At 36.7% G+C, this 15,675-nt stretch overlaps 1 protein-coding gene across 1 annotated transcript in view; it reads left to right on the top strand.

Annotated features, from left to right (window-relative positions):
* LAMA4 (laminin subunit alpha 4) overlaps positions 1-12,991 on the top strand; it is a 43,606-nt gene extending 30,615 nt beyond the window's left edge. The window contains exons 19-29 of the mRNA XM_031552230.1: positions 36-169; positions 1,467-1,631; positions 2,317-2,470; positions 3,167-3,360; positions 4,827-5,016; positions 5,859-6,014; positions 6,620-6,779; positions 7,740-7,870; positions 9,318-9,411; positions 10,403-10,522; positions 12,427-12,991. Coding sequence (XP_031408090.1) covers positions 36-169; positions 1,467-1,631; positions 2,317-2,470; positions 3,167-3,360; positions 4,827-5,016; positions 5,859-6,014; positions 6,620-6,779; positions 7,740-7,870; positions 9,318-9,411; positions 10,403-10,522; positions 12,427-12,572 — 1,644 coding nt within the window. The 3' untranslated portion in view covers positions 12,573-12,991. The remainder of the gene's footprint in view (positions 1-35; positions 170-1,466; positions 1,632-2,316; positions 2,471-3,166; positions 3,361-4,826; positions 5,017-5,858; positions 6,015-6,619; positions 6,780-7,739; positions 7,871-9,317; positions 9,412-10,402; positions 10,523-12,426) is intronic.
* The last annotated feature ends 2,684 nt before the right edge of the window (positions 12,992-15,675 follow it).

Raw genomic sequence — 15,675 nt, forward strand, 5'->3', positions numbered from 1 at the left:
ACTCACTTATGAAGATGTTTTTGTCTGTATTTCAGTCAGATGTATTATCCATCTCTATGGACAGAGGTGCTGTTGTTTTAAATGCAAGTGGAATCAAAATTCAATCACCAGACAAAAATTACAACGATGGAAAAACTCACTTTATCATTACTTCTGTCACACCAGAAAGGTAAAGCTGTCTAGCACCTTTTAATCCCTACCTTTAGAATATAAATATTTCATGTAAAGAACATGTTAACATGTAATATTTTCTTTCAAAGTGGGCTTTTCATTTATATTTTTAACTGATTAATTCAGTTTAAAAAAAAAATCAAAGACAAAATCTCTGACTGAAATTTGCCCTGTGACCTGAATATGAGGTGCTGGGAATTGTTACTAAAACTAAAAGAAAAGAATTGTGGTTTTAAAAGCTTAGTCCTTTTTTGTCCTTAGGTATGAAAGCAGTTTAATATAATTAAAAAGTAGCATGAGATTCATTCTTCATCAGGATTGATTATTCTGATTTGTTAAAGCAATCCCAAATTGACCCTGAAATAGTTGAAGCATCTTCAGAAAAGGCATTCATTTGGGATATACAGAGTGGAACATATTTAAATTGTTTTTAGTACTGACAGATGCAAATGTTAGATTAGATATGGCAGTGGGGAATAAATCTACGTACCCACTTATCAGAAAACTTGAAAGCATTGGTTTGTTGGTATGAATTTTACTGTTGTTTTCTGTGTTTAGGGTTTTCTTAAGACAGTCCAATACTCAAACAATCTTTCTTCAAGAATCTTGCCTATGCAGCTATAACCAGGTCATTCTCAGCTTTCTAACTGAAAGGAATGTTTGCACCTATGGTTTCTTACATCCGAAAAACATAGTTCAAAAAGATGCAAGTGAAAAAAGGTGCCCTGGAACAGTGCTGAGAGCTGTCATGTTTCACTGAGTGCACTGAAATCTGAACTTGACAAACAAAATCCGTGTTGAATGTTTTAGCTTTACTCATTTCCTCATTAAAGCAGTAGTACTCTTCCTGATACTTGCAGAAATTAAGTGTTAGTTGCAAATTGATATTAGATATAGAACATTGTATGAGGTCAAACATCAATGTATTGTGATGAAAGAGAAGGAAAAAGAGATAGGGACATAAAGAAGAAATAGTATGTGCTTAGGTCTTCTATTACCCAAACATTGGCTCCTCTATTTATTAGTAATCCCTTGGTTTATGTATCTTCACTGGGCAGGCTGTATTTTTTTGGACTTCATATCCCTGTGCCTTTGGACACTAGTTGCCAGTGGGCTATTTGCATTGATGCTTGTTGCACAGCTGGAAGCAGGAAGGGTCTCTTCATGACTACAAAGCGCTGCTATTCCATTACTTTATACATCGAGCAGAACATTTTAGATGCACGTAATATGTCTAATGACCAACATAGGCTTTTCCAAAATGAGTCTACAAAGTGGATGCTTTGTCTTTGCAGATATGAGCTGAGTGTTGATGACAAGAAACAAAGCAAGAAGAATCCAGTGAAGGACAGAGCAGGGAAAAGCCCTGACAGCATCAAGAAGTTCTATTTTGGTGGCTCTCCCCTCAAAACGCAGCAAGCCAACTTCACTGGGTGTATAAGCAATGCATACTTCACTAGGTGTGTGGCATTCTCCCAAACACATTACCAGGCAATTGCTGCCTGACAGCTCGGGTTATAGCTCCAGAGAACTGATTTATTTTAACAATAAAAATCCCTCTCTCATTTTGTGAAGCTAGACAGTATGTGTGCATAAGTTTCTCACCTTATTTTCTATGGAATCTGTTGGCACAGACTTGGTAGGTTGTGATATTGTTGAAGTGGGAATAATTTGATGTAAATCAGTTTTCACTGTTGCACCTGCTAATTCTGTTTGTGCAATATGGAATTTGCATAGCTTTCATTTACATTTATATGATGTAGCTTTCATCTCTGCCTTTGAAACAAAATGATGCTAAGGCATCTCCTGAACGCTGCTGAAATTAGGAGTTTAGTCATGTGAAAATGGTCCATATTTGTTGGCCTTAATCACTTTAGGAAATGTTCTTATATAGAAGATTGCAGATTCAGGCTCTCTGTTTTTGAAAGCATGGATAGAACATACAAAAGTAGTATAGGCTGCCCACAATACCCAAACACTGACTGATACAATCTGTAACTTATTCACAATCGAAGAATGAAAAAAATCCATCAAAACATTATTTAAAATACAAATGTAAATTACTGTGATTCTTTTTATTAAAAAAAATAACATCATTGGGGAAAAAAAAAAAGCTGATTTTGTCATCCTCTCCTTGAAACATAGATTGGATCGGGAGGTTGAAGTGGAAGATTTCCAGCGGTACTCGGAGAAAGTTCATACTTCCTTTTATGGATGCCCTGTTGAATCCCCACCAGTTGCTCTGCTTCATAAGAAAGGAAGAAACTCATCAAAAGCCAAAGGAAACCGTAATAAAAAGGTTTGCTACAAATAGTATCAGTACAGAGTTGATACGTATTGTGTTGTAACTTTAAATTCTGTAAAAAGTTATGGATCCAAAAATGTAATACTTGAGGAACATTTTGTGTGTAGAAAAGGAAAGGATTCCATTCCTTTACACACTGAATCACTGCAAATCACTGCCCTATCTGGCCTACACTCACACCATTTTCTTTTACTGGAACTGTAAAACAAAATTTTTGACATATTTTTAAATGTCTTGCAAAAAAGCTCTTCTTGGTTTTTCTACAGGCTAAAGGCAATAAGCTTTCTTCAGCTAATTCAATTTGCCTCACTCTACTGGGTGCAGTAAGCACATATGAATATGCATAAATGAGAAAAAAAATCCCTCTTCCAGCATGCAGCACTTTTGGTCCAAGAGTGTTCCTTTATACTTGTACTATTGCTTATATCATCAAAAGCATAGAAGAGGAGTCTATCAGGAAAACTGCAAAAGAATGGATTATAATTATACACAGGCATTCTGTTTATCCCTTCTGCTCTACATTAGCATCTATAGTAGATCTCTGTAAGGAAAATCTGACTGGGAACCATTCCCTGTATTTCTGTAAGAAAAAAAAAAAAAGACATATTATTAACTTATATGTAAATAATCCTCTTTTTTAATGTCCAGCTCTAGTTAAAATTTCAGGTTAATGGTTCTCTTTCTGTGAAGGTGGGAAGAGATAAGGACAAGGTCTCACAGCCTTCAACTGGCCTCAAAAAACTGTATCAAGAAGTGAATATGCAAAAAGACCCTCAATGCCAGTTGCCTATGAATCCCAAGGCAACTGAACATGCATACCAGTTTGGAGGTACAGCGAACAGTCGGCAAGAATTTGATCACATACCAAAGGATTTCAGTGAAAGGTAATGAGACTTCAGAAATAAAAAATATAATTACTGAGGAGGCAAGAGATGTATATGAAAAATGAAAGAAGAAAAAGGGCATATTATTGCTGCTACTGTGTTTTGAGGGTTTTTATTTTATCTTAGGCAAATTTTTGCAATGTGTTTTCAATTCCATTCTTTTTGTGGAGCCTTCATCTATATTATATATATATTATTTTTTTTTTTAAGTTAAGTTTCTTTGTCCCATTTGCATAAAGACTTCAAGGATGTTAGTTATATACAAGCAGTGCATCATCAGTCTCTTTTTGTGAGAAGTAATGGCATTAGATTAGAGCTGGAAAACATGATTGTTCACCCAGAAATGAAGCATAGTTATGTGTTGAGTGGATGTTAGCAGCTGTTCAGTGCTCAGGAATCTACACCATGCAGTAGGACATAAAACTATGAAAACCATGTCCACTTCAGGCCATAACATAAATACAAATAATTTATAATGAGTCCAAATATTGTGGATATTGAACCCTCAGACTCCCACAGAACATGCCATATGATATGTTTTGACCAGCACAGGATTTTGGTTTAATACTTTCCATGAAAGACAATAAATTCAACAACACAGGGCTTCCTGGAAGCATACCAGACCACTAATTCAGAAAAGAAGAGTGCTGTTTCCTGGCTTAGATAACAAAAACATTAAGTTTTAAATCAACAGTGTTTTACTTAGGGCAGTCCTGATGATGCCCATGTGAGATGGAACAAGGAAAACCCAATCTCTAACATTTCTACTGATCCTTACAAGACATTACAACTGTTATTACACACTTTTCATTGTAATGTGCATTTTAAAAACCAATGACTCGTGATGTTTTACAACAACTGATATTGGCAAGGCCCTTAGCATGTATGGCATGTGAGAAACAGCAGCTAAGCTAGTTCATCTAACATGAGAAGCAGAACTAATCTGTTCTGTCATTGTACTACACTAATATAGCTTTGCCATTTTTTAGACCTAAATAATAAACCTGATACTAATCATTGAAGTAATCTTCAACTGCTCACTATGTTGAGCTGAGTTAGCATAATTTGCCATGTTGTCTTAGATGTCATGAGGACCTACGAGGATGAAGAAATTTAGTAGCAAGTCTAGAGTAACTTTAAATGTTCATGTACAGAGCCACTGCTGGAAAAATGTTAAAGTCCTCCAACACTGCTGTGAACAAAAATGTATATACTGTCATTTTCTGGTGGTCTGTATTGATTTTATTCGCTCAATAAATTTTGGTTTTTGAAAATCTGCCTTGCAAAGAAGCTTCTTCTCCAACTTCTACTTCAAAACTACTAGAAAGTTTATCAGAAACATATCTTCCATAAAGGAGATAAATATTCCATACAATGAGACAAAAAATTCAGTCATCTTCTGCCTGCAGTTTGATTTCAGTCAGTAAAATCTGCTTTAATACTAACACTGCATTTTTGTTTGCCAGAGCTCAGTTCTCTATCAGTCTGAAGACTCACTCGTCTCATGGAATGATTTTCTATGTCTCAGACCAAAAGGAGACCAACTTCATGACCCTTTTTGTTGCTCACGGACGACTCATTTTTATGTTTAATGCTGGTCATCAGAAGATAAGGATTAAGAGCCAAGAGAAATACAATGATGGCCTTTGGCACAATGTAAGTAAAAGAAAGTAATCAGTATAATGATACGTGCTATAATGCTGCAGTAAAGACACTGCTGATCCGATAACTCATGAAGGTTTCATTCACATTTTCATAACCACACCTATATTTGGAGAAGCTTCTGCCAGTACTTTTTAAACTTTCACAATGTATTTTATAAAGTCCTTAACTAGGGATAGAAAAGTGAATCAGCTATAAAAGTCCAGGAACTCACAAAACTATTGTGTGAATAGAAATAAGAGAAGTGTGCAGAAATGCAGAACAGTGAGGGGAGAAAAAAAAGCTAGGAAAGGAAGGACTAGGATAATTTTGTTCAGCAAATTTTTTGAAGTGCCTAAGTCAGGAGCATAGCTATCTTAGGCACTCTTTGTAGTCCATGAAAATAAAAAGACAATTTTAGGGGCAAGGTGAATTTCCTACTGTACATATCTGTTTCTCCTCACTGACTACAGAGGGACTCTACAGTCACTAAGCTCCTAACTTGGGTGCTTAGGTCTTTAAAGCTGGTTGGATAAATCCAGACCATAAAACTGGAGATGTCCATGAAAATATTAATAGTGATAGTACTGTAGCAACAAATCATATGTGCAAATATAAGATGAGCGGATCTCAGTAGACCCTGTGACACCTCATACACCAGAATGGTAAGACTACAGTTTTACAATCTAACCTTTATACAGATGTGAAGAGAGAAGGTTGTCCAGCAGTTAATAAAATTGATTTGCAAAGTATGACTCACAAGCTTCTCTTCTTAACTTCTTACTTTCTTTCACTGCAGTGGAATGTTCCCTCAACATATGAAAGTAATCTTCCAAATTTTTTTCCTCCCTTTCTAGGTGATATTTATTAGAGGCAAAAATATTGGTCGCTTGATAATTGATGGTCTCCGAGTACTAGAAGAAGCTTTCAATGGCAATGCTAATACCTGGCAAGTCACTGAACCACTGTATATTGGGGGTGTAGCTCCAGGAAAAGCTGTGAAAAATATCCAGGTAAATCAGACAGCTATTACATCATCCATACGTTTATGTACAGCTAGAGCAAAAGATGCCTATAAGGATGAGTCCAAAGAAAGGTATGTTCCCAGTCCTCAGTACATTGAGGAGCTCACAGCTCAGTTCATGTGATAGCAGAGATCCCACAGGGCTGAGCCAGGATAGCTCAGTAGCGGGGTAGATTTCAGTAGACTTGTAGCAGCATCTGGAAAGCTAGTGGTCCCTGAGGAAGAGAGAAGCCTTAGCAACATTCAAGCTTAGATGTGTGAGGTAAAATTAGTTGAGATCAATTTCACCCTAAGATCTGAGATATATAAGTTTTAGTGTTGTCTCAGTTCTTCTGAGACAGTACCTAGAAATCAGTATTCTGCTCTATATCTTTGACATTAAAGTATATAGAAAGGAATGTTGAAGGAAAAATCAACGTCATCAAAGACTCCTTCAAGATAATCTTTGGTGATACGTGCCTAACAAGATAGCTACACGCTTCAGGAGAAATTGACTACTGTCTAGCCTTGAGGTTACGTGGTATGTACAATACTGCCTTGCTCTATGCACATTGTTTCCAGTGGTTCTATCAATCATGTTCTTTCTTCCCCCAGATTAATTCAGTCTACAGTTTTAATGGCTGTCTCAGCAATTTACAGCTCAATGGAAGATCAATTACTTCAGCTTCACAAACGTTTAGTGTAACACCTTGCTTTGAAGGCCCATCAGAAGCAGGAACGTACTTTTCATCAGAAGGAGGATACGTCGTCCTTGGTAACGTGCTGCTGAAATATATTCAGTAATGAAACCATACTTTTCACTGTACTTCAAAACAGTATATTTCACTAAAGAATGTGATAATTTCCAAAGCTGTGAGCTGCAAAGATTATTAGATACAGATCATAATTGTGGTAGGCAGCTGATGTTGACAGGTTAAGAATGTCTGCATGAAAATTAACAAGTTACTACATAAATATATCTGTATGGATGTATGAATGCATATATTTAAAATAATTAGAATAATTTCACAAGAGAACAGATTCTAATATGGTAACAATTATTATAGACACAAAAGTCAATTTGGCTAAAACCAAGAACACCAACATTCCTTATTTTTACTTAATAAAATAACACATAATTCAAAAATTCTATGAAAAGACTTTCTGAACATCTTGATAATGAACAGCATGACAGATCCATCTTTTCTATCATCGAAGACTACTGTGTTCCAGGAAATGTTCTAAGAAGGCTTTTTTTGGGGGTCACATTTTTGCAACACCAAGAACCACGTGGTGTTTCTAATTTGCTCCCTGGCCTGCCAGCAAATTGAAAAAGGGACTTTCTGCTATTGAATCATCAAAGCTCAAGTGAACTCCCACTCACCGTGTAAAAACTGCTGAATATCTAGCAAATTGCACAATAAGAAACTGCCAAAAACCCACATAGAACCTATTTTCTGCTGTCCATTTCATTGCTAATACTTTTAAAGAAAATATCTTTTTTTTTTTCCTTGAATAATGAAAAACACAAGCAAACTATTATTAGTACTTCAAACAAAATCAAACAGAAGTGTAAATGGGTGGCAAACCATGCTATCTCTTCAAGTATGTGTATTGGAACAGGTTCTAATACTTCCGAAGACAGAAGATATAGATTCTACCCTGGGACTCTGAGTAGATGTCCAGGCTCACCATTAACTCAGTACAAAGATAATGTATTCTTTCTCTCTCACAGATGAATCCTTCAGTCTAGGTCTGAAATTTGAAGTTGTTTTTGAAATACGTCCCCGAAGTAGCTCAGGAATTTTACTGCATGGCCACAGTGTGAATGGAGAGTACCTGAATATGCACATGAGAAATGGACAGGTATAATGGTCACATTTCCTCCACTTCTCTGACTGGTTCCTCTACTGCCTAGTCGGGCTCTGCTATATGCAGCTTTTGTTTTACAAATTTGGCATTATTTGATTCTTATTTCTCTCCTAGATAAGTTAACTGCTTAGATTAGGCAACTCAGATACTTCTTTTAACATACAAAAAAAATAACACTGCAGACAAAATCAGATCACTTTATTGGTGCCAACAATAAATATTTGATTACCAGAGCACTGATGCTTTGATACTATTTTTTCATCCACATATTAAAAATATATAGTAAATAAGATGATTTTTATTTCTTGTATGTTAAAAGAGAAGTCTGGGTTGAGCACATTCTCTTCTTGCTTTAGCAAATGTGTGTAATGGGGAAAGATGAGGAAAAGGCAAGGTTCTGATTGCCTGCTGATCCATTTTCTAAAATTCCTGGATTTTTGAGGAAAGTTTGAAATAAGCATATCAGATAGTTGTTGCCAGTGCTATCCTTTGTTATGTTCATCAGTATCCTCTGGGTCCCTCCACTGTACACGTGTAACAATAAGTTGCAGTATAAATAGACAAAAAAAGCAAACATTTAGAGCAGTGATTTATTTATTTATTTATTTATTTATTTATTTATTTATTTAAACTTTTCTTTTTGCAATAAAGAAACTCAGCATAGTCAGGAGACTGAGCAGTGTGGATATTCCATAACTGTTGCAATGCAGTATCTAACTGTCCCAGTATCTAACTGCCAGCCAAAGAGAGGGATATATAAGTGAGGCTGACTTAGGTTGGAAGGAACCATAAAGTTCATCTATTTCCAACCCTAAGTGGGTAGGTTCAGTGTATGACTTATCCAACAGCCACCACTGGGAGTCTTGTGCCCTGCAAAAGGGATGCAGTGCTGCTCTGCTACTACAGGGGTGTTTCCATGCAGGGAGGTACTCATCCAAATGATTAAAGCAGAGGTACAAAATTCAAAATTAGGTACACTTTATAGTTCTGCCAGAGGTTTCCTGGTAAAATTGAAAGTAACCTAAAAGTCATTCTTAAAGTCCCCTGTCTGTATTTCTCAGATCTTGTCTGTTTGTTTAGGTTTTTCGTGACTGTTTTTCTTATTAAGTGGCTATCAAGATGCCAAAACATCATCTAAACACTAATTTAACACACAGGAAATTATAGAGTAGCAGTACTAGGAAATCTGAGTAAAATTAGCTGTTATTTTTGAATCTTTTTTTGAATTCTATTCTGAGTTCAAATCAGAAATGTTTAGCACTATTGAATCTAAAAAAAAATCTGTGAATTTGATATTTTATTCTAAATAATTTCATTATTTAAAATGGTGTTAGTTAGTTTTGGGGTTTTTTTGCTTCTGAGTGGAGAATACTGCATTATCACAAAAGAAGGGGAAAAAAAGAAGAGGTTTTACACCAACAAGTACATTATTTTCTTCCAGGTTACTGTGAAACTGAATAATGGAATCAGGGATTTTTCAACTTCAGTGACACTGAAACAGAGTCTCTGCGATGGCAGGTGGCACCGAATTGCAGGTCAGTAAAGCATGATCATACCTTTAAGAAAGGTAGCAGTGCCAAAACCTCCCTTCCTAGCTATCTATTTCCATGGGCCAGTGCACTGGAGATATTTTCAGGTCTTCCCTTTCTCTTTGTCAAGATGCAGTTTGTACAAAAGTGGCAGTCCTTTTCCTCACTCATATAGGAATCACATAGGAATTGTAGTGTCCTGGGAGGGCGAGACCAAGTTCCTAACAAATACAAAGAAAGATGAATGCTTGTTGTTCAGGGAACACAAGACTGCCTCATGGAAATGCTGTCAACCTTTTCTAAGATGTAAACCAGATGTTATTCTTCTTTTCCCATTTTTTCCAATTAGAGGTTAAATACAGTGGTAGAAGCTAGTACTGAGCACAAGTATGCTGCCCTTAAGAGGTCAGCGGGACAGATTTGAGGAACCCCTGCCTCACATACAGAGATTTACAGTCAGGATTTTACCCCTGTGCCAGATAGGAATCCTTCATTCCTGGGTTTGAAAGTCAAAAAGTACACCTAAACCTCAGGTACTTTGGACTCCCTTACTTTTCTGTCTGAATGCTCACCGTGTTGCATACAGAAGAGACCTGAGTATATGCCCTTTCCCTATGCATTCTAGTTTCCTTTTTAAGGAACAAGCAAGGAGAAAAACTCACTGCATTCAAATTAGGACCTTACTGGGAATGATTTGGCAACCGGTTTTATTCAGCAGCCCACCATTGCATGCACATGCCCTACAGTCTAGACATAAGCACCAGCAATCAAGAACCTCACTCAGAAATACCCTTGCTTCCACTCTCTCATCTTGCTTTGACCCTGTTCTGTGCCAGTATCTGCCCACACACACTGTGGGCACTGACAGTAACCATAGCTCATAGCTAAGCAAAGACTAAATCAAACAACTTAGATCAAACTGATACATCTCTCTGTCATAAAGTCTTCAAATGATACTTCTGAAAATCTTTTTGATATCTGTTCCTTCTCCCTTTAGTTATTAGAGATGCTAACGTGGTGCAGCTGGATGTAGACTCAGAAGTCAACCACGTAGTAGGGCCACTAAACCCAAAGGCAACTGACCACAGGGAGCCAGTGTTTATTGGAGGTGTACCAGGTGAGTATGTGGCAGCTTTGTTCTCAAATTTCAATGCAGTTTCCACAGGAAGCACAGAAGAGGGACTGTAGAGGGACTTTTCATCAGGGGATGTAGTGAAAAGACATGGGGCAACAGTTTTAAGCTAAAGGTAGATTTATTTTAGATACGAGGAAGAAATTCTTTACTTTGATGGTGGGGCACGGAAACAGGTAGCCCAGAGAAGCTGTGGATGTCTCATCCCTGGATGTGTTCAAAGCCAGCCTGGATGGAGCTTTGTGCAAGCACGTTTAGTGGAAGGTATACCTGCCCATGGCAGGGGGTTGGAACAAAATAGTTGCTAAGGTCCCTTCCAACCCAAACCATCCTACAATTTTAATTTTAATTTCAAAAAAGAACAAAAGATACCCACTTGAACAATCTGGTAAAATTCAAAGTCTCAAAAGCAAATCAGAAATGTTGTGTCTCACATCTCAAAAGAAAAATGTCTTCTTTCATTTAATTTAATACATTCACTGTTTCTAGAGAGTTGGATATGGACTCAGTTCTCTAGTCTGCTAACCAGAAAAAAGAAAAAAAAAAGAATCTTATTATACACTTTCCTTTCCAGTAAGGGTTTACTTTTTTTTTAAAGAAGTTATTTATTTACTTGTTCTCATTTATGAAACTGGAAATTCACTGTGACTGTAGTCTTATGGATTTTTTGCTGGTAGGATGCTTTCCTCTGCTTCAAGCAATACCATCTTTGAACACAATATAAAACATGAAGATTCTTATTCTGACTAGTGCAGTCCTATTGCACAGATGTCTGCTAACATGAATTTGTGACTCACAGACCATCTGTGTAGCGTGGGCCAAGATTACTACATTTACTTCCCTTATTCAACAGACAGAGCTACTCTGTTGGGGTTCTTATGCAAACTGTAATCAACACTACATGATCCAATTTTTAAACCATCTCCTGTACATCTCTCATTGAAAACTTGCAGCATTATTTTTCTGTTTCTTGCATGTCAATCAGAAACATCTCTAACTACAGAATTTATTATATTGCTTATCTTGGATTATTGTCTTGAGTGCACGATGTTCAAATCCATCTGACAGTAGCAGGAGGAAAAATGAGCCTAAAGGGAGTAATAAAATCTATGCACACATGCCTGTTCACTCTTTAAATCCAAATTGGAGTTTTATTAGGACAGAATTCTTCCCAGAGAGGTAATATAAAGTGGTAATTGCAAACAGTATTCTGCCTCATAATAGAGCTTTCTTCTTCTACATAAATTATAGAATACTAAAGCAATGCCATACATTGGCTCTATAATATTATTATCATTCTGGCATAGAAGATTCTTATAATGAACTTCACAACAACAAAAAAGATGTAGTACTAACTAATAACCTGTAAATACAGTAAACTAAATGCAGCCTAACAAATCAGGCATGGATGACAACACATATAATGTTAGAAGGAATTACAAACACATTCATTGCCTGAGATTCATCTACTCTGTTATTTAAATAAAATGCAGCTTTAAAAAAATGCAAATTGAGCCTCTATCAATAATATATTATTGAGACATATACCTAAATGTAGATAAATCCCCATATTTACTCCAGCATCTTACTAGCCTGCAGGCACCAATCTTCTTTTCATCCATGCAAGCTGTTCAGTGGAACAAAACTATTTTTCATATATTCTGACTCTTCTAAAAGCTGGCTACTCTACTCCAGCATCTAATTAATTTTTCTACACTATTTGGTTTTCTGGGTGGTTGGATCATGGATAGTATCTATTATGGGCTTTGGAATAGAGACTGAGCTGCAATTAAGAAGATTTAAGTTCCATTACAGATCATTCTACCAACCTGATTATTTTGGTTTTCACAAGCTCTAACTTCTTTTTCCTTAAAATTTGTTTCTTCCAGAGTCTCTGCTAACATCCAGCCTGACTACACGCAACTCTTTCATTGGCTGCATTCGTAATTTCATGATTGATGAAAAAACAGTGAGTTTTAGTAAAGCAGCCTTGGTCAGTGGTGCTGTAAGCATCAATACATGTCCTGCAGCCTGATCACACTGCATCAATCCTGTGAAGTGTCTTAGACCACAAGAAGGAATTATAGAGCAAAAGAAACCATGTTCTATTCATCACCAATGCTGAGAAAAAAATGAAAACAGCAAGGATCAATTTACAAAAATCACTTCTAATATTTCTATGCAAAACAAAAATCACTGATGAATAAAGAGCTCTTGCTTCTGCAGTTCTCTTATTATGCCACAAGAGTGAGCTTTACCATTTCCTATAGTATATGTGCGGCCAATCTGCTACATGAAAATGTGGAACTATAAAAGAAATAAAAATTATACTAAATATGTTTCTTCCAAAATAAATCCTGTACATCATTTTGTTCCGTATCTTGGGTCCCAACTTGTTTCCCAGGAAAAGATCTGCTACTGCATATTAAAGAATAAAGCCAATTAATAGACTTACATTGCAAATAACAGTGTTCAAGGATTTATTTCATAATTTTCTATTCAACTCATTTAAGTATTCCTCATTTATATTGGCAGCAGAGAGATATTTTTAATTATGTAAGCTAATAAACAGTGAAAGATTCTAGATTTTTGGAGGTGTTCTTGCAGAGTGTGGAGAAAGGATGTGTATTATTTAGAACAGATACAGAACTGACCTCTTTCTAAGTCAGTAATTTTAGAATTTTACTTGACTTATGAAGGAAGGGAGAAGAGAGAGAAAATTCCAAATTTCAAGCTTTTTCTCTACAGTGTTAAATATACTTACTCATTTATTTGCACTAGCATAAATAAGTAAGCACAAAGTATAGAAAGGAGAATCATAGTCACTGTTGCAGACAAATCCTTATTAAATTGTCACTTCCTTGTGAAAATACTGCAAGACTCCAGTTTAAAGAGTAATCTTCAAAATAGACAGACATTCCTGCAGAACGTAACCCGAAAGACAGACTGCTGAGGAGGAACTTGGAGTGAAAAAGAAAGATGCAAACAGGAGGCAAAGGGCTGCAAAGGGCTACAGATGTGAGCTGTGTGAGCCTGTGTCTTCATAGAAGGTCAATGGAAGTAAAACTGTAGGCCTTTGCAGTATGTTTTAACATCAAATACACATAAATGCCCTGCAAAATGTGGTCTCTTCTGTGATAAGCTGTAAGGTATCAAAGACATTCTGATATATTTTCTTTGAAGAAAGAACTACTGTTGACATCAACTTTTGTAATGACTGGGCAAATTATGGGTGGAACCAACTCAAAATATAGCCAGCTGCAGAGTAGGAAAAGTAGTAATTAAAAGCATAAAGGACACCACCACCCAGACTAAAAATGTAAAGGAAGTCATCTGGAAAACACAGAAGAGACAACTGTCTCCAAAAGTCTTGAAGTGATGGACAGTTGGAAGAACCACTCCAAGAAGATACCACTCAGTACCTTCTTCACTTTCAGTAGGAAAAGTATTTCAACAGACTGAAGTATTCTTGGCTCACTGTGGATGAAGAACAACAAGCTCTAGATAGACTGGCACATGGACTGCTTTGCAGGCAGGATGGCATCACTGCCTCTCGGCTTGTCCCTAGAGCCCACTGTTATCAGACAATTACAGTGATGAATGAAGAAGAGAAGACAGCATGACTCCAGCAACCACAGCCTTTTTTTTCACCAGTTTGCACATGCTTTCATCCCCATGTGTTCTCCTGGACAAATCTCCCATTCCACTCCCTGCAACTATAAGCCAAAACACTCCAATGCTTTCTATTCTGGGAATGATGCTGAGCCCTTTCACTTCATCACTCCAAAGCCCACCGTTCATCATTCATAAGGAAGCAATGAGTCCCCCTTTTTACCAAGCACATTCTGGGGTCCCCAAATCTAGCTGCCTTCAAATGTATTTTTCTCAGATATCAAAAATAATATGACTACTCAACAATTTCCTGCTCCCAGCCACTACCTAGAGTGCAAGTAGAAAACGTTTAGGGCTTCCGTACTGAGATCTTATTTTGGGGGCTAGAGTAAAGTTCTCAGATCAGTGAGCTGGTCTCCCAGTTAGTACCAGAGACTGTACAGTGTCAGGACTGCGCAACTGGCACCAGGAGTAAAAAGGGAATCAGAAGTCTCTCTCTATTCACTGGCAGACAGTTCAGATTGCCCTAATCTATCTCAAGATGACACAGCTTCAGCTAAACTTCCTCTGGCCCTGGTCTCCAGAATGCTATTGCTGGAAAGAAAAGGACAGCAGATTTCCAGTTTAGATAGATTTTTTACAAGGATTACTGAAATTCTTTTCAAAGTTGTCTGCAGCTGTTAAGCAGAGATAGCCAAGAATAGCATATACTGCCCCCTAAGAGCATCACAGTTTTCTGAGTGCTAGTATTAACTGGAGCATTATATGTTAACTGGTACATGCACTCAGAAAAACTGTCCATCTTAGATCTACATCAACCTGAAGCTTTTTTTCTCATATCCATATCCAAGCTCTGGGAATAAACAGTATTTTTCTTAAGACATATTTGCTGCAACCAGATTTGGTTTCACTCAGTAGTTTTATATATTAAAAAAAATAAATAAAATGATTTTTCTGATTAATCAGTCCTTTGCATACTTTATATATAGAAAACAAAAAATACAGTAAAATAGTAAATGAATAAAAAACACATTAAAATTCATAAACAACTACAATTCGGTTTACTTCTCTTTAATGCATCCCCAGCTAATCAAGCACAACAGTGGCAAGTTTCCAGTCTAGGCCTCAGAGATGCAGGTTTTTTTTCTCTGCAGAAAGAAAAAATACTATAAACCAGAGGATTCTTGCATAGGCAGGAGAGAGTAGAGAATAAATTGAGTTTCTCTCCTCCCAGCACCCTCATGGACCTTGGAAATTGCCATTCCACATGCACCAAAAAAAGCTCTCTATCTGATGAATTACATCACATACACCTCTGCATTCATTTTGAAGCCTGTGGCATTTAGGAGAGGGAGACTGCCTAAGCAAAAATCTTCACAGAATTCAAACAGTCATCTGTATCTACCTGAAAATTCATACTTCATCTCAAAGATCTGAGAAAAAGCTCCAAGTTCCAACGTGCATTGCTATTCATTTGCATTTTCAATATTAATATAAGTAACTCAATTTTGCAGAAAGGCTGTTCA

Source organism: Meleagris gallopavo, chromosome 2 (assembly GCF_000146605.3).
Source record: "Meleagris gallopavo isolate NT-WF06-2002-E0010 breed Aviagen turkey brand Nicholas breeding stock chromosome 2, Turkey_5.1, whole genome shotgun sequence".
Taxonomy (NCBI): domain Eukaryota; kingdom Metazoa; phylum Chordata; class Aves; order Galliformes; family Phasianidae; genus Meleagris; species Meleagris gallopavo.